At 44.0% G+C, this 27,596-nt stretch overlaps 1 protein-coding gene across 1 annotated transcript; it reads right to left on the reverse strand.

Moving 5' to 3' along the window:
- Positions 1-45: 45 nt before the first annotated feature.
- On the reverse strand, positions 46-26,483 carry rftn1a (raftlin, lipid raft linker 1a). The gene is made up of 10 exons (XM_080515519.1): positions 26,373-26,483; positions 19,604-19,755; positions 10,450-10,633; positions 7,272-7,380; positions 4,744-5,485; positions 4,451-4,648; positions 3,000-3,109; positions 2,650-2,753; positions 1,558-1,633; positions 46-1,242 (listed from the first exon to the last, which is right to left on the reverse strand). The coding sequence occupies exons 2-10, from the start codon at positions 19,749-19,751 to the stop codon at positions 832-834; spliced, it is 2,082 nt and encodes a 693-aa protein (XP_080371645.1). The 5' UTR covers positions 19,752-19,755; positions 26,373-26,483; the 3' UTR covers positions 46-831.
- Positions 26,484-27,596: the final 1,113 nt, after the last annotated feature.

Genomic DNA, 27,596 nt, shown 5'->3' on the forward strand with positions numbered 1-27,596 from the left:
TTCAAAACACTTTTTTTATTGACCTTGCTTCTATATTAAGGCCCACATGTTACACGAATACACAACACAGGTGGCGCAAGTAAGAAGTAATACATAACTGATTTGAACACATTCCGTGGGGTCAGAGAAAATATCGAGTCGGCCAGGTCTTTGCCTCGAAATGTACTACAACTGCCTTGAAGCAGTGCAGCTAAAGATACTAATGCGTCAGTGCAGTTTACAGATAAAGAATTCAAACAGCATATGTCTGTTAAATCCAGACAAATTAATCATTTAAAATTTGATTTAACTACCAACAATGCATGTACTGTGCAAAACACGTAAAAAAAGAAAAGAAAAAAATATACTTCCTCTGGTGGACAAACTGAAATCAAGACACTTTTTGAAAACTTTTGACATCACTAACACTCTCTCTCTCCCTCCTTTGAGCCAGTACTTAAGAATCTGGCAGGTAGTCTATTACATATTCAGTTTGAGGTTTTTTGTGCCTCGACTTTATCTTAAATTAAATTCTTTGCTTATAAAAATACAGTGAGCCACAAGAAATCAAAACTTGGTCCCATGACAAGGAAGCAATACTTGAGGCTTGGAGACGAGCTGTAAAACGGCCGCATGTTACTGTTCAGTCTCATATTTGATTGACTGCAGCCAGAGCACAACACTTTCACCCCAATTACAGGAGTTACGACCTCAAAGACTTGTGAATGAACGCGCTGAACAGAGCCCAGCCGCAGAACGCAGTGTAACTACAGTGTACGTATGAAATGCAAACTTTTCCATTTGACAGACTCGTGGGATTTCGCTCTTTTCGCCGGCTCCGTGCCAGAAATGTCAACAGACTCCGGAAAACAGTTGCTGTTTGATCCGCTCCTCCATCCTCACCTCTTCCTTGACCCCTCCGTCATCGCCCTGACAAAACTCTGTCCATCTCACCGACTTCTCCAACCTCGACAGCGGCACCATGTCAATGTCCGTTTCCTCCTCCCGATCCTCGACGGAAGCCCTGTTCTCCAACGGGAGCAGGAAGCCCCTCTGATGTCGGCCGTACTCGTCCCTCTCGCCTCCACCTTCCCGAAGGCTCGCGCTTCCTCTGTCCATCTCCTCTTCCTCCTCGTCCTCTGTTGTGTTTCCTCTCAGCCTGTCCATCTCCGTCTCTATCAAAGGGGACATGTTCTCTCTCTCCTCCAGTGATTCTCCGCTAGAGTTCTTCTTTGTCTTGCTGCGACCCCTGAGGTTCAGCATCTGAAATCCAACAGATGTGCTCAAGAGACAGTTTTGTGCTGCGTGTCATGTCTTTTTCCTTCTATCTCTCCAGACACCTGACAAACTACAACAAAGCCCCTTTCATTTATACCTTTATCCCGTACAGTTTGAGGCCAACTGCTTGCCTATTATTAGACTTTTCGCCGAAGCGGGTTTATATTCACTGTACGTCCCATATTTAGTAACACAGCGTTTTAATGGCACCTTCTGTGACATAAAGTCACGTCCCCTAAAGGCACAACAGATGCAAGTGACAGATTCGCTGCAGAGACGGAAGGAAAAAAGGAGACAAACCTTAAAGTCTTTTCTCTTGCGCTGCAAAATGGGTCTCTGAAGGAAAAGGATTTGCTTGGTCGACAAACTTCCATCGCTGTACAAAGAGAGAGAAAAACAGGGAGCCGTTTTAATACAGTTACCTGCTCATTAGAACATGAGCAGCTTGCTGCACGCGCTGCGCTCTCGTCTCTGACAGGTTACGAGATAACACAAGTTAAGCTATGGTGTTTCTGGGCACGTCTCCCGACAGATTTATCAAAAACGGTTTCATGTTGAAAGGAGCATGTGAGCGTGTTGTTTTTTTTTTGTCTGTGCTCAAACCATCTGTCCTTCTCTGGGCGACACTGTCGGTCCTAATCAGAAAAAACAACGAAACAGGAAACATCTTAGACACACGGCTCGTGACTCTAAATTGAACAAAGCAGCAATTAGCCCCAAGCTGAGACGCATGATTTTTATTTTATCCAAAGTGATCAGATGTAAAGGAAAGGCTTGTTGGATATTCTAGTTTCTTTTTAATCAAGACCCCACTGAAATGGAAAATTGGGATGATTGAGTATCATTAGATGAGCATTCCTCACTTTCTTTTTCTGTAAAATCTCTTGACGGCTTTTTCTTATTTTATCGATCATATATTGAATCTGTGATGACCTTTTCTATTCCCTGCTGGTTTGGTAACCTTAGCGTCAGGTCAAAAAAATGCTCTAAGCCGTGTCAAAAGGACTCGCAGTAGTATTTTGTAGGAGTTCAACAGTGTACCCTAACAGACCTGTACTTTAAGTATGAAGTGTTTTTTTTTTTTTTTATTGAAATGCAGTACTATGTAAAACTTATACAGCCAACGTGTATGAGTTGGCTTTGTCTCAGGATCGATCGCCTGTCCTGCCATGTCCACATGCCGGAAGTGTCATTGGACTCCAAATAACAGGGTCTCGGCTGCCATCACCATTGCTGTGTTGATTTATGCTTGAATCTGACAAACTGTGTGAAGAGCTTTGTTCTTTTATCAATACCTTAAAGAACTGCAGAAAAGTACAGTTTGTTTTTCCCCCCCCAGTACAATCAAATATCACAATGGTGTCACAGGTGTTTAAGAAGCGGTGCTGGTACCTGTTTGTCTTGACGATCGGAGTGGGTAACACACACATCAGTCTCCATCCATACGGTGCTAAAGACTGCAGCAGAGGGATGTAGTCTGCTTTCACTACCACACCCTGAACAGAGGGAAGAGACGGCACATCATAAAAAAAAAAAAAAAACCCAACAAAAAAAACTAAAACCTGTCGACTCTTGCATATGTGTATTGTAGAAATTGAGGTTCAGCCCCAAGAGAACACTCACAACTACTTTTCATTCATCTCCACTCTCATTTATTATCTGTCAGGAAGCAGCACACGCTTTCAGTCAGAAGGATTTCTCGAAGCGCACGTCTCGGAGTATTAATAACTCAAAAGACTCACATCAACAACAGTCCACTGCTCAACCACAATGGCATCATAGGAGGTGTTTGTGGTCTCCTCTGCAGAGCTCTGGAGGATGAACACGCTATCCACAGCTGAGACCCCATTGTCTGGAGGAAAAACGGGGACAAATTAGAGGCAAAGTCAGGAGACAAACACCGCATTCAAAACGGAACTTCCAAACTAATCTCCATCCTCCAATCTCTCACTCTTGCTCCCTCGCTTACTTTTGGCTTAAGCCTACTTATTCCATGGGCGGCTGAACAGTGACTTCTGGTGTAAGCTATGGACTTTTCTGCACATAACACCATGCATGTCATCCATTAGCCAGCAGTGGAGCAGGGCCCGACAGCCTGAGCAGCTTTCTCAGCCCGTCAAAAAACCTGGCAGAACTTAAAGTACCGGTAGTGAAAATCGTCTGCTTAAAGCCAGGGGTTAGAAATATTTTAAGCCCCAGTTTGTCTCACTTTAAAGTGGTAGATTTCACAACAGATGAAATAACTGTATAACATGACAAAGAGGAACTCCACTCTGCTGGTGTTGGATCTACATCATAGATCATCCAACACCAGCAGAGGTGGAATGAGCACAACTCCTGTTACATTGTTTCTCAATTACAAGTGAAAGTCGTGCTCGGAAAATAGTCAAGTAATAGTATTAGTTACTAATTATCTTTCAAAAGAAGCATCCATTTCATTTTACTTTAAAATAACAACATTTAAAGCACATTTCTCTGTGTATGAAATAACAGGATGGTAAATAAATGATAATTATGAATAGGGATTCAAAAGAATTGATCAAAAGGTTTAAAAAATTCAAACTGATTTGTGATATGAACGTGATTCTGAAGCATGTATGTATTTGTCGACAAAAGATCATTTAAATGTGTCTTTCTCATTTCATTTAATTATATCGCATTAAATGAATGAAAGCCGAGATAAAAAAAAGGTTGCAAATGATACTAGTTGCATCAAAATACTCCATATTGAGCCATTTATCTCTCTGGGAATGAAATTAATCAGGAGGACGAGTTTGTTTTTTCATTTACATTAAAATGCATTATTTTAAGAGATGTCGGGATGCATAGACATGAAAAAAAAAAACTTCTTCTGCTTGTTAGAGGTTTTTTTTTTAAGTAGATAAGTCTTTATATAAAGTATGAAAATGTTGTACCGACGACATTAGTTTTTGTGGTTTTGCCCTGAAGCTTACTCTATAGTTTCTATTGCCTCTATCAGACTTAAAGTGAAATCACTTGCAACAAAATGTGTTTTGACAGAAGAATGGTTTAACACACATTTTTATATTTCCCCCCCAAGGGAGCCCGCTGCACACTGAACTCTATTAAAGATACATGTGTTTTGATGTATTTCAACCCCCCCCCCCCTCCTTTTTTTTTTTTCTTTTTTGACAGCAGTGGGACAGCGAACAGCCACAGGGGGCGCCATTACCGTCTCCGAGGTGGAAGAAGCCATCGATCAGCTGCGCGCCGTTGGTAAAATGCTGAGTCATGTGATCCAGCCAGTTGGCATCGAGTTCGGTGATGAGCTCGGCCTCCTTCTGCACTCGCAGCGGCACCCTGAGCGAGTAGAACCTCAGCGAGTCGTTCAGCTCCTCCGTGTGGTTGTACAGCGCAAACAGCTGCATCCCTGCGGACACAGAAATGGGGCAATTAGAAAGTGCGGGGAGCGCCTCGCCGATGAAGTGTCAAGCGATAAATAAACAAAGAGACGAGCTTACTTACTAGCCTGTTGTGGCGACGTTGCACCCTTATCCCTGTCCGAAGACTTCAGTCTGATGTGGTTGTTGTTGTGCGTCGTGACCGAGTCTCGCCCGTCGCCACGGGCGCAGTCGGATCTTCTGTAAAGGTCACGATCCAGTTCTGGCGAGCTGAGCCAGCCGTCCGAGCCTGAGCCCCGTCTTTCCCTCTGATCGGGGCGAGTGAAGTGCTTCTCGGCGGAGCCCGTGACGTTTCGTTCGGCTCGTGTCGCGGCGCAGTCCTGGTGCCTCGTTGTGCCTGCAGAGTCAGGTGTGCTCTGACCAACCTGAGCTTCTGCCGGCTGCTTCACTCTGTCACCGCCTGGTTTGCCCCGACCATGAAATGTGTTCGTTGATTCGTTACCAGCAGTCTGCGAGGTTAAGGTCTGTTCATTAGATTCTTCTGGAGTGTGTACTGAAGTGGGTTTCAGGGGGCCGAGGTCGGGTTCTCTTGACACTAAAGTGTCACACGTGTTCCACGTAACGTCACCGCGATCCGACTCTGGAGGCGCGGAGCAGTAATGATCCGGTTCCACCTCGTTCTGCTGTGGTTCCTGAGGATCTGTTGGGCTTGTGTTTGCACTCAGAGGGTGCCGATGTATAGGAGAGGGGCTGGAATGTAAGGACGAGAGCTCCTCGGGGTCCCAGTGCCCCAAGTAGCAGGGCCCTCCACCTGGCTGCTGGAGAAAACCCACGAACATCACCCCTTGCTCCGCCACATCCTGGACCTGCAGGGGGCGGGAAAAAAAACCCAAAAACGCGCATGCGCACATACACGCAGACACACAATGTTATCAGCCATCCACACCCATGAACTCTATTAGAATAAATCTGAGTGACACATAAACATAAAGCGGCACCACAAATAAAATTTGCACAGTCTCTTCGACTATAGTCAGACAAACAAAGCCTCATTTACACACAAACAAAGGCTGACATACGCAGGGTGGATATTCTGCACAATAACAACCTACCTAATCATCTGCAAAGATCAAATATTCAAATGACAAAAGGACCTCATTATCTCAACGCATCCGTGTGTGTATACGTGTGTGACAGTGTGTGCGTGCGCCGCTCCCTCCCATGGAGCTCTGGTGGTTAATTGTCAGTTGATATTTGGGCTGACAGTTTCAGACAGGCTCGACGGGAGAGAAATCAGATTGCAAACTACCACCCAACAATAATGAGACACATCTTCCCCTATTACCGACTACTTCTGACACTTCACTCATCTGATACACACACACAATGTGTGCGTGTGTATATTGTACTTAAAAAAAAAAGAAAAAAAGAAACCTCACTATATTACCAACGCACTCGGCCCAGTTTGCACACACTCACACTGTTTTATCTGATGAGTATGTCTGAAGACAGATTAAATGTTCGCAGACGGGCGAGTACTGGAAAATAGTAAGTATAGAATTTCAAAACTGAAAAAACACGCACACGCCACCCTGTCACGCCGCCGGCTCGATGCAGCTCCTGGTTCTTATCTCAAACTCTCCCTGGCAGCTTGTGATGTGATTGGTTATTCATGTCACGCTGCCGGAGCCTATCACATTATATTCAGTGATGTGCATTTCCATCCAATCAGGTTTTCCTTTGTGCTTTCTGGGTGTTCAGATGCAAATCTATTCAATAGAGCACATTTTCATTTCCCAGTGTAGGACTGTTGGCGGGTCCATGAGCAGACGAACCAGAAGTGAGTTTTACAGCTGACAAATGGCAGGCATGATGCTGCGGTTAGCACAAGATCTTGTGGTTGACGTCCGCCATGGCGTCATAATACCTCTGCTTTAGTCTCCACATGACAAGATAGTAAAGCAATGTGAGTGGAAAACTGGTCGGAATAGATCTTTTCCACCGCATTTTGGTTCTAATTGGCTACAACTCAGCTTATTTTGCCCTTGGCTCCTGTCGCCATGAATTTATGAAATCAATCGGCTAAAAAAAAAAGAAGTAAAATGGGGAAAAACTCAGTGTGTTACCATACGGCACAGGCAGACCGTTATAAACGGCACTGTGATGTTGAACCAGGAAAACATGAATCCCACTCAGAGATATACAACGCAACAGGTGTAAAGCCAATAACTGAGAAATTCTGCATATTGTTAACCAGTTTAATAAGACTGGAATGAGAGCAGAAACATGTCTTTTGTAATGGTGAAGGGGTGAATAATGTTTGGAAATAAGAAACATGGTGTCCTTCAGATTGGTTTATCGTGTTTTCACAAGAAGGCCATTCCTGTAAATAAGTATCACACAGCCCTCAATTCAAATAACAACTAATAATAATTACCTCTAAAAATTAGTCCAGCGAAAAGTGATTACTGCCCATAAACTGTGGTTTATTGAATACTGGCAGGTTGTTTGAAAAGCGCAACAAAGATGAGTATTTTTATCCTGACCCCCAAGTAAGAACTATTTTAAGATGAGTACATGAAAAATGAATTTGATGATAAGAAGTAGTCCAAATCAACTTTTTGATGTTATTACAGACCCCCGTCAACTCACCCTCTTGACATAACTCTGGATCACCTCTGGATCGGCGGCCTGTTGGCCCGACACGCAGACGTCCGTCTCCAGACGACTCCTCGCCCATTTCAACTGGCTTTTCTCTGAACTGCAAGAGAAGAAGTTGAAGATCTCGCTCAAATATAATCAACTGCCCCCAACACTTGCGTCATCTCAATATAACCAGAGTGCAGGAAGAGTTTCGGGAAAATTCGACATCCAAAACAAATGTAATACCAGTTGTGAGGAAGATAATGTGGCCTGAGTGTGAGTTTAGTTAATTGCGAGGAGACGGCGCTGCTTTAATCAGAAAATACATTTGTTTGATTGAGTTTTGTTTAATGTTGGTGAAGTTGCTTTAATCGCTATAAAGGAAGGAATTATTTCATCCCCACCAGCAAATAATACAGAGGGGATGTGTAGAAAAGAAGTGGGGTCGACCCCCCGCCTGACAAATCGCACCCTGATTACAACCAAAGCAGTTACATTACAGAGGGACTTGACAGCCTAAAGCAGCCTTGTCTGGATAGATTCTGGCAGCCATGCTCATGTTCAGAGGCATTCATTGACCCAGAATGATGACAGCAGAAATGTAATGTCAATTCTGACACAGAGTGAATTTTCCATTTAGGGAGCGCACAGATTCACCACAGCCACAAAAGACTTATTAGACAGAAAAAGAGAGTGAATTTCCTCCTGCTCCCTGTGCGAGACACCATTATGAAAGGAGTATTCAGATACGCCTCTTCAGATTTGGATTGAGGTCAGTGGGAAGGCCGTGGTAATATCTTGTGCTCTGAGGCGTGAGTGACATTCACGGCTAGAATTGAAACAGTCGATCTGTGATTTTTTTTTTTCTTTTTCTTTTCATTTTTATGGTTTTTGATGAAAGAGGATGGCGCTGATGTAGAGATAAAAGGCAGAGCAAAAGGGGTGGGGGGGGTTACGGGGACAAAAGGAAAGAAGGGGGGGGGGAGACGGTCATCACTGAAGAAAGGAGATGAAAGGATGGAGAGATGCTTTCTCTCTCTCGGTGTGCCGTTCCCCTCTGGCGAGCACTGATGATGCAATCAGCCGTCTCCACGGTGACAGGTGCCAGGAAGCAGCAGGACCACTTGGCAGGAGGGGCATCAAAGGAGCGCGCTGGCACCTGCCTGTGCACTAAAGTGTGTGTGTGTGTGTGTGTGTGTGTGTGTGTGTGTGTGTGTGTGTGTGTGTGTGTGTGTGTGTGTGTGTGTGTGTGTGTGTGTGTGCGCGCGTGCGCGTACACATGACACAATACACTTTTCATTGAGTTCACGTTAGGAGTGCAGAGGAAAACTGTGGGCTAAGCATATCAATTCGTTTAATTGCCAAGTGAGGAAGTGACAGAAAATGAAAGGTTACATATAAAACCATGGCCGCCTGAATGAAAAGGCACACGATCAATCCACAGGGGGGCTCTTGTTGATATGAGACATTTCCTTTATTCAAATTATGATAGGTTCTTGTAAGACGTCAGGTATGCTGCATAGACTGCGGCTCATTTGATGTACGAGGCTCGCGTGTGTTTTTTAAGTGTCAGAAATCTATTATGTTGTTTTTTTCAGGAAATGGCATGTAAAGCTTATACACACTTTATCTCTGAATAAAATTATTACTGGGAAGCAATGCATATCTAGAGATTCTTTGAGAGAAAAAGGCATCCCATCTGCTCATTGCACTGCAAGACAAGTCAGTCATTGAACTTTATCTTTCATATCGCCAAATCTTTGCATGAAATTTCACAGCAGTTCCTTCAAAGTGGTCGCCTGATGAACAGGCACGCGCTGTCACGCTTGACACAATGACACTAAATTGAGTAAAATTAGTATAAAAGTTAGGCCAATCTAGGGATTTGAAAGGGGAACTCAAGGGGTAACAAAAGTTGGATCAAAGAAAGTAATGAAAATGAGGGTGGCCACCAATGTTTTTCTATTATGCATACTATTAATGGTGAGATACTTTTTAGTAGCTCGATAATTCAGTCTCGTTTCTTAGCCAGGTTAATCCTTTTCTTTTTAAACGGGGTGTTTGTGTGTCTCCTTCCCTACGTTGTTCTCCTCAACATCTTGTTCCTCAGGACACTGAGGAAGCGCTTCTTCAGAATCCAACATCACTTTGAACAGAGTCAATTTTTCACTCCCAAAAGAGTTCGTTTTAGTCTGGATAGCAGTGTCGTGGTGAGCACTCTCACATCGCGGTGAATATGTTTGCGGTTCAAGTGCATGTTGGGCATTTCTATGTGGCGTTTGCATGTTCTTCCTGTTTACATGTTCTTCCTGTTTACATGCGTTTAGTCTGGGTAAGTTGTAGTTAAAAGAGATCATTTGTAGTGAAAGGAAATAATTTAATCCTCAGCAAATTGTCAACAGCTATTGCCATTCAGCAACTCTGAATTTGTCCTGTAGGACACCTGCCTTCACCCACAGTCTGTTGGCATTGGCTCCACTGGATAATGTGCTCTAAGATGGATTGATGGAAAATAGTAATATTTTGATAGTGGAAAAACAGAGAAATATCTTTCGAGTGAAATCAAGAAAATATAGTCATCTGTAATCCTTCACTTTCTGTCCCAAATACTTTTTTGTTCCATGACTTTGCATAATGATTGACATCCATTCAGACTACAGGGAGAAACTCTGCCCCTCCCAGAGAGGAAGCTGAGGCTGAAAGCATCCCAGCTGTGAAAGTGGAAATATGTGAAAATAATGCTCTGTTAAAATGTCAGAGACATTTTATTATTATTAATGTTACCAGAGGAGGAACTAACTAGGTTACAGACGAGATGGCTGCGCGGAGTAGTCACAGAATAATATATTATCTGCAATAGTCAAGAGTGAAAGAATTGGGATAGGGAGCTATAGTTAGCTGACTCGTCTGCAATTAATTTCAGAGCGGGAGGTGAAGCGGCTGGTGATAATGAGTCCAAATTGGCAAAACAATGAAGTCACAAAAGCTGGCACCTTGTAGCTGTTGGTTAAATCTGGCTGTCTAATTAATCATCTGCAATAAAGACCCTTACAGATTTGTGTTTTCTCTTCACAGGGGAGGATGGGTCTGAATTCAAGTATGCACGTTTGAGCGTGTGTGTGTGTGTGTGTGTGTGTGTGTGTGTGTGTGTGTGTGTGTGTGTGTGTGTGTGTGTGTGTGTGTGTACCTTGGCGTTTCTCGGACCAACACGGCCCTGTGGAGCTGCCGCTGGATGTGTGCATGGCGAGGGCCACAGGGATGAACAAAGGGGTGGACGGCAACCAGGACAAAGCCCTGAGTGTAGAGCTCCCTGACCTGAACCGGCAGCTCTCTGACCGAGGACAGACAGAGCACCGATGACACCGGCACCTCTGGAGGGAGGAAGGGAGAGAGAAAAACATGGTTAAGCAAAAAACAAAACAAAAAATGAAATGGGGGGGGGTAACAGGAAATAGGGTCAGGCCAAAGACAGGCATCAACAGAGGTATCGTGCAGTAATGGATAAAAAGCTAAAACAACGAAGAGGTAGGGGAAATGGGGGGGAAAGAGAAATCAGGACAAAGGCTGAAAGGGAACAAAGACAGAACATGTTTCATTATGATAATTCCCAGTGAACAACAACACATGGCATCTTCACGCCAAATCTAAAACTAATTACACCAGAACTATTAGCCTCCGTACTCCGTGTCTGCAGCACAGTCTGGCTTTAAAAAGAACACGCACAAATATTAAAGAGGGACACGCTGGTATGTGTGCACAGACGAAACATAAATGTTTATTCAAAAACACATTTCTTGATTATTATTTTTTTTCCACATTACCACACAAATATTCCTGGTTGAGGGAAATGCACTTGCTGCTACACAACATCAAGAAGACAATGCTGTCACGGCGCTTGTTTTGGGTGTGTGGTATTAGCAGCAATCGCCAACACAGACCTGGCTCCCTTATTAAAAAACACAATGGGAAGAACACCCGTTCACTTCAGAGGAAACGGTTAGTGGAGCTTATCGTATGGCAGCAAAGTGTCACCGCGAATCCGCCAGGGAGAGCGCGATGTTTGTGAGAACGACCCTCTGGAGGTCGGTGCATTGTACTGGATCACTCTGTCTGCTCACAGGCTTTTAGGGGAGCACGCACGTATGGCTGTGTGTTTCTGAGTGAAGCCAGGTGTGTGTGGAAGAGGAGGACGGCAAAAGAGAGGGGAGAAGTGAAGAAAAAAGAGGGGGAACACAGACAGACAGACAGACAGACAGACAGACAGACAGAGAGAGAGAGAGAGAGAGAGAGAGAGAGAGAGAGAGAGAGAGAGAGAGAGAGAGAGAGAGAGAGAGAGATGAGGCTGTCTGTTTGTGCCTGAATGCTTGTCATCCTTTTCCATTCAATCTCATTTGCATGGGTCTGGAGAAGAGAAAATAACCTGAATAAATTAACTCGACACACACACACACACACACACACACACACACACACACACACACACACACACACACACACACACACACACACACACACACACACACACACACACACACACACACACACACGTGGAGATGGAAAAAAAAGAAAAGAAATGTGCAAGCCATCTCATTTTCAATTTGTTCTCCATCATCTGGCGTGTTCACACATACACATACACAAGCATGCATGAGAAGCTGGCAACTACGTAGGGATACAAGCACATGAGCACACACTCTCCTGACTCCCATCCCCGTGAAACAATGAGGGGAAACGAGTCCCAGGGAAACTCAGACCATCACATCATCTTGGCACAAGCACTTGGAACCACGAGAGGCTTTCATCAAGCAAACACTTAAACGGGTGTCTGTGGGGACTTATCAAAAGCAGCGCTGTGATGATAATAATAACAGCTGGAAACTGGGGTGGGGGATAACAACGATCCTGTCACCGTAAACAGTCATTAGCTGTCATTAGCTCTGCACGGCTGGCATTCACCCACCGACAAGACGGAGGCAAGGCATCGCCGCTAATTCAGTCAAGGCATATAGAAAGTTATTAGCATGTTGTGCAGCGCTTTAGGCTGGGAAACGACTTCATTTATACTGTCTGCCACCGTGGGATTTATAAGGGAGGCTGCCGCAGAACGGGAGCATGTGAACAGCTCAGGGCAGAGAAGCCGGTTGGAGTTTTACGGCGGCGGCTGAGGGAGAAACGGGGAGGTAGTGGCTGCTGTGTGAAAGTAAGCAAATAGACCAAAAGTTTGAATATGTGTGATGAAACACTGCGTGTGTTCGATTGTCTTTTCTGTGACTTTGAAGGGCTTTGACAAAAGGGGTTTAAAGGGTAACTGAAATGTTTTTCAGATTTCATCTTTAGAAAGAAGAATAAATATGCTTTCGAAAGGTATATAACATTCCCAGATAAAAGTCAGAATTCCGACCCTTTTAATTGACTTTACATGATGCAGCAGACGACGGTATATTTGCGGGCCATAAATGTGAGCCGCCTGAGCTAGACCGGATATGACGTACGAGGGGTTATATGTCCCAGCCAAAACAACATCAGCTGATTGAAGAATGGAGGGGTTTGGCGATACAGAAGCACCTAGGAGCGATGTTAGCGAAGATTTAAGTGACGTATCGTTGGTTTTGGACGAAGATGAAGGAGAGGAATCATCGGAGGAAGAATTAGAAGAAAATCAAGGCGTTCAACCATACATGTTTGAGCCGTGAGTACATATTGTGTGTGACCGGGTATTTACCCGTGAGTACATATTGTGCGTGACCGGGTATTTACCCGTGTGCACATATTGTGCGTGACCGGGTATTTACCCGTGTGCACATATTGTGCGTGACCGGGTATTTACCCGTGTGCACATATTGTGCGTGACCGGGTATTTACCCGTGTGCACATATTGTGCGTGACCGGGTATTTACCCGTGTGCACATATTGTGTGTGACCGGGTATTTACCCTTGTGTCAGAGTGGGTGTTTTGCAAAGTTTATTGGTCTATTTGTCTTAAGTTTTAGCAGGTTTTAAAAAGACTTACTGAAGGTTGGGTTTAAAAATCCGTTAAAAAGCCGTTTAAAAATGGTGGGGACAGAACCAGGTTTCAGGATACGTTTCCTCTTCACATCAAAACCAAGTGACTCTCGGATTGCGGGTGCTGTTTCGTAACAGTCATCCGTGAAATGTTGACTGCAGAGATAGGAGGCCTCTGTTGGTGTCCAGTTGGAGCGAGTGCGCTGCACTTGTTTTGTCCATAATCTCCTCAAAGTTTCATCTTTTGGGAATTTATGGACACTTACAGACGGACTGGGCATTTGGGAACACCCAGCCGCAACACAACGCTTAGGCATGACTCTAAAAAACTGCTAAATAACGCGATAATGCAGAGCACATGTAAACAAGACACTACGATCAGCTGTTGTGGGCGGAAGTAAATAACTCCTCATACGTCACAGCGCAAAACTACGGCAAGTTGGGAAAACTAGGTCAGATTCACAGGGCGGGAGATTTAAAGGCATTTTTAGACGTTCGGCGCTCAAGAGCAAGATAGTGGTGTGATTGTCATTGGTGTGTCATATATCATTCGAAAGGGGGAAAAATAATGCTAAATACTGGTGTATTTTAATAGAATTATTTCAGGGACCCTTTAAGTGTGTGTACATTTCTAAGACTGTACTTAAAAGTGGGAACACTTGCATCCACACAAGTGATCAAAAGGCAGACACGTCTTGCTCCGAGGGACACAAGAGGCGACCGAGCGGCTGTTCAGCTGTTGATCCCCGCTCTATTTCTGTCTCGACCCTCCGCTTTGACCACATCGCAGCGGCTGCATGTTCAGAGTGACGCCTCACTTTTTGACCCTGGATTTCTCAAGCCGCTTGTGGAGACTGAGAGTCATCCCCGCTTTTTTGAAATGGCTTATCAAATCCACCCAAATTTCTCTGTGAGACTGTAAAGCATACATTGTGCCACTGTATCTCACCCAGTGCGTGCAAGCCATTTTTTTTTTTTTTGTATTTTATTTTCGCCCGCTGTGTTGTCTGGGCGTGCATGTGTGATGAGAAAGGCAGAGTTTGCACTAAGCCTGCGAGGTGATGCATGGGGGATTACTACTTACAGCTACCCTCAAGGCTTATCCCTCTGCTTGCTGGAGGTTCACGTTCATTTAAATAGCCTTCTAATGACTTGCAGAGGTTTCCGGGCGAGGATATGTGCCAAAACAGTGACTATAAAATAATCAGCTTCCTGGTGCCAGGAGCTCCCTGCTGCTGGAGGAATGCAGCCGCGGGTTAAGAGAGAGTGGACGGTCAGTCAAGGGAGGTCTGATCACGTCAGAGAGTTTGCTTTATGAGGCCGAGTGCGGGGTTCACAAAAAAAAAAAAAAAAAATGGCTGACAAGTACAAGCAGAAGGAAAAAAATAAAAGGTTTGCTGCGGTGAGAACACAGTGTGACGCTCAAGGCGCATACAGTACCCATGTACTTGTGATGCTGTGAATTCCAATCTGGCTCACTTTTGACACATAGCAAACTCCCTGCCATCTTTGCTGGCATTTTCTCCAGGCTTTTTGCCAAAAGGACTGAAGCTGCGTACACGATTATTCAGAAATATAATCTGAAGTACGGGACACCAACAATCTTCCATAAGAAGAATGTTCTTACTTTGAAAAGTGTGTCAGGGCAAACACTGATGGATTCCAGCGTCACAGTGAAGAATATTATCATGATTCGCGATAGAAGAAATATCTCGCTTTCTTTCTCTGTCTCTCTCTCACACACACATTAATCAGAAATGATCTACCAACTTCTTGACAAGTTGTAATAGTTACCTTAACTTTATTGTGACCTGAAAAGTTTTAAAAATTCTCAGAAGTGCTTAATTTTTCATGTTGGGCTTGTGCTTGAAGTTTTCAGAAAGAGAGCGAGAGAGAGAGAGAGAGAGAGAGAGAGAGAGAGAGCGAGCAAGAAACTTTGATTGCTGTGTGATGAAGTGACGGCATGTCCAAGGTGCAAACTTCTTTTTTTCCATAGTGATCTGGGATCAATTAAATAAATAAAGTGGCACCAAAGATGGATACACTTGATATAAAAGTCAATGTAATGAGAGTTTAAAACAGATTCAGGTGCTCCACAACAGTAAATAAAGTGCACAAACACGCACAACATTGCATTTACTTGTATTAATGTCCTACTGACTTGAACTAAAGTGTAACTACTACTCGACTTAATTTTAAAATGTAAGGACTTTCCTCTCAGGGACCTTCATCAATAAAAAAAACACTAATTTCTCCCATAAGGAATATCAGAAACCCATCTTACTAGACAACCTAGAACACATTATTCACCTTACATAAAGTCAGGAATAAAACCGTTTAGTCAAATCTTTCATGCATTTCATAAATGTTTGACAGCGAGGTCACGTTAATCCTTAAAAGCTTAACCTACTTCTAACCTTCTAAACTTAGCCCGAAGACCACATTTCAATCCTTAAAAACACGTGAAACATCGTGAGGCTCACCATTTTTGCCCCTCGAGGTAGGACAGGTCCCACTAATGTAATGTACACACACACACACACAGACACACACACACAGATACACACACACAGACACAGACACACGTAGCTGAGCATTAGCCACATGTTGTAAGTTTTAATGAGCCGAGCGGGTCTCCGTCTCTGCAGGGTGGCAGAAAGTCATCAGTGGAGTTCAGCTTTTCACTGGCTGCTCCCGAGACCAGCGTTAGTCACACAGCATCACACCCAGCCGACTTCCTCACACATGCGCCTAGTCCCGGCTCCCACTCCTCACACCTCTGACTCTCTTCCTCTCCACTTCTCCTCCTCTCCACGCTCCAGAGACACTCGTTCCCCCTCCCCGCCGCAGACCTGACTATACCATTCAGCAAGACCCTGGTTATTATGTGCTCTTCATTCTCTCACCTTCTGTTCTCTTATACACCTATGACTTTTATTCCACTCCCCTTTTATTTCACTTTTTTTTCTCCTTTGCTCTTCCCTCTTTTTTCTGCTCACATTTCCCACTCTCTCGTTTCCCCCTGCTCATTATCCCGAGCACAGCCTCGACACAAAGGAGGCTGGGTTAAAATGTCACACCTGGCTGTTGGATTTCATACTCTACATTCACGCTGACATGTCAAGGTAACCAATCAGTACTACAACGGGGATAATGAAGATCACGGCACAGCTTTTAAAGGTGCTGGGCGAACTGTCAAGGTACAACGGATTTGGTGATGAGAGAGTAATAAGACAGTAAAGCACAATGAGACATTAGTCTCGGGTCATACGATGAGACGAGTCCAGTCTAATCAAATAAATGGCGCGAGTGTGAACTGGAGGGCAAATGCTTGAAACGTCGGACATATTTCTCCCCATCCTCCCCGGATACGCCGCCGGGTTGCTGTGACCCACCGTGAGCGAGTTGGGCTTAGTCACACTGATGTTTTTTTTTCTGCTCAGGCGGGGCGAGTAAGAGCTCATAAAACAAAAGCTGACACTATATCGTCCGCCACATTGTTTCTGGGGAGTTTCATCACTCGCTGGTCAGGGGTCAAGTTGAAAATCACACGGCGCTCCTCTCCATTCCGAACGTTAAGCTTCTCTTCCTGAGAACACAACTTGGTTTATTAAACAGCCATCTCGTCTCACATGTTTCACAGGGGCACTGGCAGAGATATTTGTTTTTCATCACTGTGTAGGAGTCATCAAGTCACGCTGGCAGGGAAATAATATTATTAATGGAAGCCAAATTGAATTAAAGCATGGGTTTGACCGTGGGTTTCTCTCAATGTCATGAGCTGACATCCAGATTCCTCTATCTGCCTCCTACATACACATACTCACACAGGCACGCACACGCACACACATATACACACACAAATACAAATAAATCCCTATGCTGGGAATGAGGTCTCTCAATCTCCACAAACAATCAGATAATCCTCCAGGAATCCTTCACTTCTCTTGGTCTCTCTATCACAAATGGAGAGAGAGACAGAAAGAGGCCGACATAGACCCACTCACAATCACACATACACACAATCAATTCTTAGTGGCTGCGTTTATCCTAAAATAGAGTCTACCCATCTTAAGCAGCTCAGGTGGCGTCAGCGAGTTTACCATATAAATGACCTGCCTGTATGTTGAGAGATAACACCAACTCTGTTGACTAAGTACTATAAAGTGTTTTGTGCGATTGTCAATGAGCTGCCACGGCTCCGTGTGTGGGGTCTCCCCGCGTCTCTTTCTGTGTGTACATCGCTGCCGCACACGTGACAACACAACTTTGTTTCCTCCTGCCTTTAAAAAAAAAAAAAAAAACGAGAAATTACAAGCAGTCCTCGTGTCTGTTGTCGGTCTTGGTCACCGCCACCACCATTTCGGGCTGCCAGATCTCTCACTGCCAGCTCCACCGTCTAACCCATTTGCCAAACATAACAGGGCTGGCTGAAAATGAAGCAGACTGGCAACCGGACCATTGCCACTTGGCTGTGACGTTGCGCCTGCTGTCTGTTAGTGTTGCATTCGAAACTCCTCTGTAAAAGGATTCCGTGAGCGACCTGCACCTGCCTCTGCTTGTCGAGCGCAAAGAGCAGGCTCCCAGGAACATTGTGCCGCGAGGAAGACGAGGGGTTGTTCCGCTGCCATGCCTTTCTCTACCATATATCCTCCGTCTGTCATTTACTTTTTACTTTTTCACAGGCCACATCAGTACAATGGCAGAATTAGTATTTTTAGAAACGTGATGCCTCCAGAGGATTCTCATCAAACATTGTAAAGACGCCGTGAGCACGCGTTCGAACATACGCCCACGTGTCATTAGCCAGACAAAATGTCGACATATTTGTGAAGAAATGCACGCACCCTGTGAACACACATTGGCTTTAGTGTATTGTTAATGTGCACGGGAACAGCGGAGGGAAGTTGCAGGGCATCGCTGCATGGGGCAAATCCACAATAAAGCTGAATCTGAAAATTAGAGAAGTCTTTGAACTTTCTGCAACAGGAGCTGCACAAAGACAGAACTTCAGCTTGTGAGCCACTTTCTGCCCTCGAGACACTTGGAGAATGAAAAAAAAAAAAAAAAAAAAAAAAAAAACCCAGTTCCGCTGAGTTGCTGACCTAAACATTTCATTTGAGTGGTTAAAGCTGCTGTGGCTATTTTAGAACACACTCACACAAACACTACAACCAGATCTCAGGATGACAAGGCACAGTACTGTCCAACAGAATACAGCAGAACATCAAACAGTCAAGACTTAAAAACACAAATAAACACCCTCTGAAATACTTTGGAGAGACTTAAATGTGAAGGCAGATCGGATTGAAACAGGGACCGATGTGAATCAAGTCTTGAATGGGACTTGCCGCCTGCTGCTATTCGTGACAAAGATTTGTTCTTTTCATTTGAGCCACTTCTGAAATTGCCTCCTTTATCATGCATTCACGAGCTCACTAATTCATTATCATCACTTTTTTTTTTAAATTCTGTAGCAAAAAACAAGTCATTGTGGCATTGTTAAATGCTGATAAGGATCTCATTTGTTCCATTTTTCCAAATTTGAAGAAGCACATTTGACTTCCATGCAAAAATCAATCAACTATGAAGGAGAAAACAAGTATCCTTTATTAGCTAAAAGCAAAACTATAACAAAATAAAGCAAAAACCCGGTCTCATGTATACAAGAATGCAACAATGACACTTATATGAGGTTCTGTTTTTTGCTATTTGACAGGCGTTAAATCAAACATCCAGTGTCATTGTACCTGTTTTGATGCTTTCTGAATCTGCAAATAAAAAGTTAAAAAACAATTTTCCAGAAGCTGAATGTGCAACAACCTTGTTGCAATCATTGCCATCCGTTTGGTGCCAGGTGGGCAGGATGCAGCCGATGTGTCTGAGCAATTGTTTTCGCTGCAGATGAGACTGATGACAGGCTGAATCACATCAGTAAAGATGTGGCCAGTACGAGTAAAATGATGAGCCCAAAGGTGCCAAAGTGCTCCGTTGAACTGTCAACCGAAATGACAATCATCTGTGCCATCAAGTCATTTAAACCTGCTGTCATTAAATAAAGCATGACATCACAATTCATTGTGTAGGTTTAATGCTGAAATCTGGAGAGACCGCTTGCGAGGCTGAGGCGTCATCTTTGCGTCTCTTTAAAAGAGAGGTGACAAATGAAAAACCAAGTTTCACACGTAGCTATATTGAGTATGAATGTGTGAGAGTAGTCAAGTCACATGACACACGTCTCAGAGCTGTTCACACAAGCCACGGTGCGTCACATTACCAAGTGCTCACAGCAGAAGAGTAAATTCTAATCATACATAGATAAATGACAGTGTTCATACCTTCTTTCCCCAATAGGAAGTCCAGGAAGTGGTAGGTGTAGGCCACTCCAACTTTGGTCTCCACCTGAGGCCGCCGGAGGGTGGAGTAGATATTGCCTGGACTGCGCCTCTCTTCTGCTTTTCGCAACTTCGGGAGCCGACACCCCATATCTCTGCAGGAGAATAAAGAACAGGGCGGTAAAACGCATTTCGTAACAAAGTGAGGTGAAAATATAAAAGATGGCCAAAAAAAAGCCTTGAGTGGGAGACGTAGAATCGATAAGAGTTTCTAAGTATACTGTGTGCATTAGCACTTCCAATAGAGTGTGTGACAGTCACACACACAAGCCTCAGCGTTATTATACACCCGCAAGCTCGGCCTTTGTGAAATAATGTGCGTGTCCAACTCGCATTCAAAGCACACGCGCGCACGCCACGGCAGTAGCTGTGAAATACGAGAGGATCAGCCATTACCTGCTTGGTGGGCTGTGATATGGGGCATCTCCTAATCAAATAGAGCTAATTGAGAGCGACATGTTTGATCAGAATGAATTAAAGCAGAAATGAGACTGATTTCCTGCCCTGTCAAGCAAAGTGACACGAGACTAGATACACGGAGAGGAGGGGAAAAGAGGAGGAGACGTATTAAACATGTGCTGTTAACCAATTGGTCTTTTTTCAGCCAAGGTTTGCCCCAAACCGAAAACGAAACGTGTGCTACTTTGAAGCTTTTCAGATTGTCTCAGGCAAGGCGATGCCCTTGAGAATTGGTGATTGGCAAATTTCAACAGGCAGTTTAAATCCCCCCCCCCCAAAAAAGGACAAATTTGATGGATAGGAATTACAAAATAGGGGACCGACGGGGTTAAATGAAAAGAAAAAAGGGGGCGTGACCAAACGTCGTCAAATTAATCTGATGTGACAGCGTTTGTACCCTCGAACCATCAGCACAGACACGCTTAATATCACCGTCTGCCGCGGCTTGTAAGAGCCACACAGCCAGGCACGGATCTGCATGTGTGTGTGTGTGTGTCTTCCCTGGAGGCAGGTCCATATCAGTATCTCTGTATCTGTTTGGGGAGCATGGAGAATGACACAGTCGCTCCCAATGGACTGAGTGCATGGACATTAACTCGGCTAACGATCCTCACAGACTACATTAAACCCGGCGTTGGAATATGTGCTCCCGTGCGTGTTTGTGTGTGTGCTTTTGGTGAGTTACAGCTTCGGTTGCACGGTATATGCTTTTCAAAAGGTTACAAAGTTGAAAAAAAAAAAAAATGCTTCATCTTTGCTCTGTTTTCTTAGCTCATCTGTCTGGAGACTGTACACTCAGTCATCTTTATTTCTGCAACGAACACGCAATTAAGACTCATTATTCTTTCAAAACGACACGCTCTTTTATAATGAGGACAAATGAGGGGAGATGGAGGGATGATTAAAAAAGTCAGTCCGTGTTACATTTCCTCCCCTGTTCTTCTCACCATCTTTCTCTTTCCTCTTGACCTGCCACTTCCCCTCTTAAACTCTTGTACCACTCGCTCTTAAGCTGGTCTTTTTTTTTTTAATGATTTACAAACCTCTCTACTCGTTTGACTCACACCTTATAATCACCCTTTCCCCTTTCAGTCGCTCGAGTCCCTCTGTCCAACATCTTTGATGAGAAACCCCTCCCTGCACTCCGTTGGTCCAATGGTCTTGATTAGTCTGACAGTCAACTCTTCATCCTCGCTTTTTGTGTCCATCTGATTGCAAGATTTGTTCATTTTCACCCCATCCTTCCATTTCCATGTCGACCTCAAGTCTTTCTGGTTCAAACATTTACCCAAGCTAAACTCGGAGTGTTGTTTTTTTTGCATTGTTTCAAGCACACCACGTTCTCCCGCCCTTGCATTTCTTTCTGCTTTGTGTTATAATGTCCCCCCTTGTACAGTTTTTGCTGGAAATCCCTCCAACCCTATGCTTACCTCTATCTATCCATTACTTCTGTCTGGTTCCTCTTTGAGGAAAATTGCTCCCCTGCAGAGCCTGTTAAGCCTCGTAAAACTATTACAATGTCTCCAGACAGTTAGACAGACAGACAGACAGCCAAGAGGGCCCCAGGATATGACTAAGTTGGAGGATGTAGCTCTACTTCCAAACACTTTTTCTCCAGGGCTGCGCTTTAATACGCTCCGTCTGCTACAGGGACAAAGGTAGGTCACTGTGTGGCCGCTGAGCAGGATTCATCTCGGGCTGGTTAGGGAAAAGGGATTTAGGTTCGGGAGTAAATGGGAGGGTCAAATATAAGAAGGAGAAAAAAAAAGAAAAGCTTTTTAGTCGTATACACAAAGAACAGTCTTCTATCAATGTGCCTAGCCTCAGGTACTCTTTTCAAAACTGTCATTTTATCTTAATTCTACCCTATTCCAATGCAAAGGATGCAAATTTTTTAAATAAATTCTATCAATTCACAGTCTCACTTCTTTTTTTCCATTCTTGATGAATTATGCAGTGATAAAAAAAATAAAAAAATCTTAACAATTCTGAATAATTCGCTTATACTGTTTTGCTCACGGCGATTGATTTTGTTGCTCCCACATCAGGCACGGTTTGTTCTAGTCTTGATCCCAACTCGCCAACTGCTCTCCTGTTTGATCCAACATCTCAAATACCTTCTTGTTGTATGAAGACACTTCTGGTTCGAATCAAAAAGGCCTTGCTTTACCAGAGAAACTCTGTCTGCCAGGTTTAGAAACAGCTAACCATAATTGGACACAACACACACACACACACACACACTAACACACACACACACACACACACACACACACACACACACACACACACACACACACACACACACACACACACACACACACACACACACACACACACACACACACACAAAACCCCAAGGTTGTAGAGTGGGAGAAACTCTGAGTTGAGGACTTGAGGCCGCTTTGCTACATACGAGGCCCTTTTCTCAACATGTTGACTTCAAACAGAATCTCTCACTTGCTGTCGCACAAACACACAGGCAGAAAAAGGCCTTGACAGCAAAAAACAGCCATTAAACGGGGAGACAGGAGGGAGAGAGAGAGAGAGAGAGCGAGATAAAAGGATCATAAAATAAAAAGGGAATGGAGTGAAATGGAAGACAGACATGGAGTAGCAGAGGGCTTCTCATTAGAGAATCTCTTGTAACAGAGAGTTTTGAAATGACAGCAGATTTACGCGAGAGCATAATCCGTCGACGTTATGCTGCTGCTCTGCAACCTCCTGCACCACCCCGGAGCGGGGGACTGCCTGTTTTCCAAGAAGCAATATTCATCGGAGAGCCACAGACTTGGGAAATCTCACAGCAAGTATGGATAAATCCATTTGGGTGATGCCACAAGGGCAAAAAATTCCCTTTTTTTTTTTAACAATTTTTTCTACTGTTGGTCATTTTTCCTTGTCCAATTGTTTAAAAAAAATGCTACACTGTATATATAGAGTATAGTGCTGCGTAATCCATGAAAATGTATTTTGGATAACGAGATGTAATGCAAAGTTAAAAAGAAATAATGAAGATAGAGACAAGATATGTGGAAAAACATCAGCTTGTTTGCAGGTTTTCATCCGTCTCTTCAGCGTTAACGCATTCAAACACTGGCTATATAAAATACAAATACCTTGGATCGTGCAGGCACACGAGCACACACAAAGAAAAGCGACACAGGGAGAACATGAAACCCCAACTCTGACAGTCTATCCATCCCAGAATCAGACTGTTAGCCAATACCGTGCAGCCCTGCAAAGACAATATCAGGGTTTTATATTGAGATATAACAAGATGGACTTGACATGAACAAACATTTCACGATAAACATTGATTCACACACACGTACTGGCGTGTAATGTTAATCAGTCTAAGAAAAAACAAAAAAAGACAGACTGTGTTTCCAAATACATCCAAACGTATATTTGGTGTTTGTATCCCAACATCAACATCTGAGCCAATTATCAGCCGACTGCTTGATCGCTGGCTTATTTCCAGTCTCAATATAGACGCTCTAATAGCGAGCCAGGCAGTACTTTCAGGGATCACAGTTTAAATGGAGTTTGAAACATCCCCAGAGTGACGTACTCTGCACAGAAAACATCACACTGTTCTTGTCAGTGTTTCAGGTACTTAGCAACTTCAGCCTCGCTATCCATCTTGCAAATACTGATGGGGGTGGTGGTGTGCGAGCCCCGTGAATAAAGTGAACAGACGTCTCTTCAGCAACTAGAAGAACAAGGAGTCCTGCAACAGATGGTTTGACTCCCACAGAGGCCTGATCTCAACACCATCGAGCCAAGCTGGGATTACATGAAGAGACAACAGCCGAAACCCACAGAAAACCCGTGGCACGTTCTCCAAGATTCACAAATATACCTGTAAGATATTAGGGTGGTTTGGGTTTTTTTTATAGGGAGGGGGTGGTCATGGTGGAGACCTGTTTAAGACTGCTTTTTGTAAATTTTTAATAACATAACACACAGATAAGCATATATCTATCTTGAATGAAATTCAGGCAGGAGCCAATGGCTGACAAAGCTTCAATGATCCCCAGTAAACAGACACACACTAAATAACATTCACTCCGACGGGCAACTTTAACAGAGAGAATATATCAAATATAAACAGAAAAGACCCCAAAGCCCAACCCAGACTCATAAATAAACAATAATCCATACTTTCTAAAAGATTCCTCACTTCACTTGTCATGTTTTACGCAGGTTTAAGTTCCCACAGTACTGCGACTAATGATAGGTTTTCCAAACATACGAGCACATTACGTGATTAGGAATGCAGGATTACTTCATATTGGTATAACATCTGAAAACCCATGTCATGATCTAATATTGGTCCATTAATCACCCATCATTTATCTAAGGCGGTCATACTTTTTCACCATCATGAAACAACTGGTAAACAACTCTTTTTTTAAAATACATAATAAATACAAGTCTGGGTCAAAACCATTTTCCATTAACCAACAATACAACAGTTCTTACCTGAGGTTGGAATAAATTGTTATCCTGGCATTTGCTGCTTATTATGTTAATTTGTGTACCAAATGTACTAAACTGATTTATTGCTCAACTTGGCAAATACAACCATGATTTCTGGCTTCTATTTGCCTTTATGGGCCTATTTGAAAGCTGTGATCGGTATTATATGTGAGAGTGGATGAGACCATAAATTCTGGATTCTTTATGCTTTATGTGCTTTTGGCCTGTAAACATGTAGTGACTCAAGATTTAGTCACTTTAATCACTAAATTTAAGGCGTCTAATGGAGGGGGGGGGGGGGGGGGGGGGATAGATGCTTTTGTTACAGCGCATGTAAAATATTTCACAGAATTTTGAAATTTGAGGTGGCAGACTGTCCTGGGGAGTGGGCTTCCCTCCCACCGGGTTCAGCTCAGTTTCTATCTGGTGATTGGGGGGTGGGGTGGGGGTGGGGGGGTGCTCATCATGACCAAAGAAGGGAATGAAAACACCAAGAGAATCAGGGGTATAAAAAAGAAAAAAAAAGAAAGACAAAAGCAGAAGGAAATGGAGATAGACAGACAGAGGGAGAAGACGGAGAGCAGAGTGGGAGCATGCCAAGTTGCCTGAAGGGAGGTGTGATTTCCCCGAGCAACCAAGTAGTCACCTCAAACAGTGTTTTAATGAGGCTGCATGGGGAGGATAAAAAAACAAAACAAAAAAACAACAAATGATCACACTGATGCACTGGGTCTGTCTCTCGGCTTCTCACACACCCCATTTGTCTTCTAAAACGAACAGTTTATAATCAGAGGATGTTTGGACTGGGGCACCAGTTCACAAAGCCCTGAGGTTTGCTCTCGTGGTTACTAAATCCATCATTTCACGTATTCTAGGTGTTTTATCTGGCGACACCAAAGTCTGTATTATCCGAGTGATAAACTCACTCACTTGTAATGTGCGCTTCCAATAGAGTCTCCGGCTATACAGTGAGCAACCATACATAGCCATGTAACTAATTGATGCCCTTGTGCATTTTGAGGGCGCAGCCTTGCTTGAAATTGCATCTCTGCTTTTTTTTATTTTTTTATTTTAAACACCATCCTTGGTGCGTTCAAGCTCAGCTCCAACAAACACTTCATCGCGCTCACAACACGTGGCTGGCTGGTGCTGCCGCCCGTAGTTTAGTTGGACGGGAAATGATACATGACAGGTCTCTTTACGCACCCTTTTTTTTTTCTTTTCTCCTTCCCATTTCCCCCCAGTCCTGACTGACTGAGACACACGCGCGAACGAACGAGCGCAAGCACTCGCACGCGCACCATCGCTCCATCTCTCCCATCTGCGCTCGGCACATTCACTCCGTCACGCATACATCTCGAGTTCACTTCGACCTGTGACAGCGAGCAGAGGGGCTCGTTCATCTCGCTCCGCCGTGAATACAAATGGCACGCAGAGTCACACAAATCAAATGAGCGGATGAATGTTGTAAAGCAAACGGATTCCTCACTGTCACCGATGTTTTATGAAGATGGGGTGACGGTGGTGATGGTGCTGTTGGTGGTGGGGCTCCCTAAGACTTCCTGGTGATGTGGATTTTTTGTTTTTTTTTAATAAAGTGTTTTTAAAGTTGTTTTTCTATGCACATCCACATCTAGGAAAGTCACACGTGCGTCAAGCGGCGTGCGTTAAAAGCGCCTATTGGAACAGAGATAAGAAATTAAAAAGCTACTGAGCAAATGTTGGAAACTATCTTTCCAAATATTGACAATTGATTTGTGAAACTCACCAAATGTGTGGACCCCGGTCTGCGAGAAGAGGTAGGAGGGGAGGAAACGCTCACACCTGAGGCGGTGGACGAGTGTCGCTCCGCGGCTGAGCTGCAGCGGAATGAGACGCGCAGCGGCTCCGGCAGCTACTGCGACCCAACGGCAGGAACACATGAATCCTTCATTTGGGAACTACAACTGACTCATGATAAACACTGCGTCTGCCCCTCTCCTCTTTCAGCAGCGTGTGTGAGGGGCTGAGAGAGAGAGAGCGGGGGAGAGAGAGAGGGGGGGGGGTGTTATCTCACACTCATTGAAAACCAAGTTTCCTGTTTTTGACTTAGAATTACAGTATTGTTCAAAAAAGTAGCCGTGCATATATGAATGAGGTTTAGTGTTCGACATGCTCGCCTCTTCCACATGTTTTTCCATGAAGTTGTTCACTTTTAAATCGTTCCCAAGGTTATTAAGGTTGGAGGTGTTTTGTCTCCTTTGGAAAATCCATATTTCATAGGAAGCCATCCAGACTTATTCATAATTCAGAGACGTCTGACTAGGATGGGTGGGGCTGGTAGGTGGTCAAAAGCTGGACAGGGCCCCCCTGGGGAGCCCAGTCACACCACCAGACTGTGACAAAAAAACAAAACGCTCAGCGACAGAGATGATGGGCTTGTTGCCAGGGAAGACAGGCAATCCAACCCCGACTGGAACGCTGCAGCCGCTGACTGGCTTGTGGAGTCCGGGTGAAGCCGTGATGCTGTGCAACAAAACCATTAACCTCCCCCCAAAAATAATAATAAAAAAAAATCTTCTTGAACACATTAGAAACATGACACATTTTGACAGACTTTAATTATAACGTTTCAACATTTTTATTTATTTATATATTATCAAAAACAATCAAAACCCGGCAAAACACCAACACTCGACATAATCTGAACAAGGTAACCTGAGGGCTCTGAACTAAACTACTGAGCCAACATGGGGCCGTCGCAGCAGGCCACAAGGGCAAGGCCATAAAACTATGTGCACTGGTTCAAAGAAAAAAAACCAATAAGTGATAGAAATCAAAACACCAAAGTGAATATTTTCAAACCTTAAACCTCAAATTATGTGCACTTAATGAAAACATAACAAAGAAAAAAGCCCATTTTGCACATGAAAGCTCTGTAAAATGCTTTGTGGTGAAACCAGCAATAGACTTAAAACCTGTCCGATAAACTATTATACAGTGAAGTATCTGT

The sequence above is a fragment of the Blennius ocellaris genome (genome assembly GCF_963422515.1).
Source record: "Blennius ocellaris genome assembly, chromosome: 20".
Classification (NCBI taxonomy): domain Eukaryota; kingdom Metazoa; phylum Chordata; class Actinopteri; order Blenniiformes; family Blenniidae; genus Blennius; species Blennius ocellaris.

Bases quoted from the DNA above. Each gene is read 5' to 3' on its own strand.
- rftn1a (XM_080515519.1), bottom strand. From the start codon at position 19,751: ATGGGGTGTCGGCTCCCGAAGTTGCGAAAAGCAGAAGAGAGGCGCAGT. The intron at 10,634-19,603 runs GTATGAACACTG...TCCTCCCTCCAG, and splicing joins CTTCCTATTGGGGAAAGAAG to AGGTGCCGGTGTCATCGGTG. The intron at 2,754-2,999 runs GTGAGTCTTTTG...CCCTCTGTTCAG, and splicing joins AGCAGTGGACTGTTGTTGAT to GGTGTGGTAGTGAAAGCAGA.